Source organism: Seriola lalandi, unplaced genomic scaffold (assembly GCF_002814215.2).
Source record: "Seriola lalandi dorsalis isolate HSWRI2012SDOR001 ecotype SW California unplaced genomic scaffold, Sedor1 jcf7180002053091, whole genome shotgun sequence".
Taxonomy (NCBI): domain Eukaryota; kingdom Metazoa; phylum Chordata; class Actinopteri; order Carangiformes; family Carangidae; genus Seriola; species Seriola lalandi.
Genome location: NW_019523644.1, coordinates 1 through 998, shown reverse-complemented (window position 1 = coordinate 998; position 998 = coordinate 1). Strand labels below are relative to the sequence as shown.

At 41.5% G+C, this 998-nt stretch overlaps 1 protein-coding gene across 1 annotated transcript; it reads left to right on the top strand.

Moving 5' to 3' along the window:
* Window positions 1–3: 3 nt before the first annotated feature.
* Window positions 4–962, top strand: LOC111650987 (uncharacterized; the record flags this gene model as incomplete). The annotated part of the gene is made up of 3 exons (XM_023400947.2): window positions 4–85; window positions 170–264; window positions 369–962. Coding segments are annotated over 3 exons (546 nt in total), but the record flags the coding sequence as incomplete, so codon positions are not given.
* Between the last annotated feature and the right edge of the window lie 36 nt (window positions 963–998).

Below are 998 nucleotides of genomic sequence, written 5' to 3'. Positions count from 1 at the left end.
CCGTGGGAGAATGTCACTCTGAACCGATGTCTGTTTGTGGCCATTACCATCCTGGTGCTGACCTCAGGCTTTCAGAGGCTTCATGGCAAGTAGACTAGCAAGAAAAAGTAAAATGTGCGATACAAAATCTGCATGCCTGATGTAACTGAGTGGTTTCTTTTAAAAACAGAAACTTTGCGTGGTCAGGGGACAGTAGAGGAGGAAGAAGTTGGACTGACGGTGAGGCGGTCAGGCACATTGCGACACAGAGGGCAACCACCTGAGGTAAATTACTGTTAATTGCTTTGTTATTCAATCTGGAGAGATAAACACCTGAACATTTACAGTGTAAATTCTTTCACCCACTTCATGTGTTCTCCCCCCTCTAGCCTGAGACATCTCTGTGGGAAGTCATGTTTTGGTGGCTGCCAGACTTTGATGACGAAGAGGATGAGGAGGACGATGGAGAAGTCAGAAGAGGGATGTCAAAGAAAGGAGCAATGGCAAGAACATCAAGAGGTCTCAGAAACAAGCCGCTGCCAGACAAAAAACTCATGAAGCAAAGAGATGGGAAATTAAAGGACAGGAGAGCCCAGAAAACCAGGGATGAAGAAACCAAAGACAAGAAAGACAGAGATAAAAAGAAGGATGTTGAAGAAGCAGTGAGCGAGGAAGATGAAGACGATGGGGAGACAGCGCCCAAGAAGAGTAGAAAGTTGGAGGAAAAGAAAGAGAAGAAAAAATCTCAAAAGGGATGAGTTGATTCTTTCTATCAGACACAAATTAATTTTCTAATTCACCTACATTGATTTAATATTTATTAAAGGAGGTAAAAACTTTTTTGTCAAATACTGACACTCAAAAATGATCTCTGCCTTCAGTTAAATCGCTGAACTTGTGTTACAGCTTTTTTGTTGTTTTGCTTGATTGATGACTTTGTGTGAAAGAGCTTTGATTTACCAGTGAAGTTGTTTGCAGTTTCATGGACTTGATAATGCTGCTTCATTTGAAATGTTCAT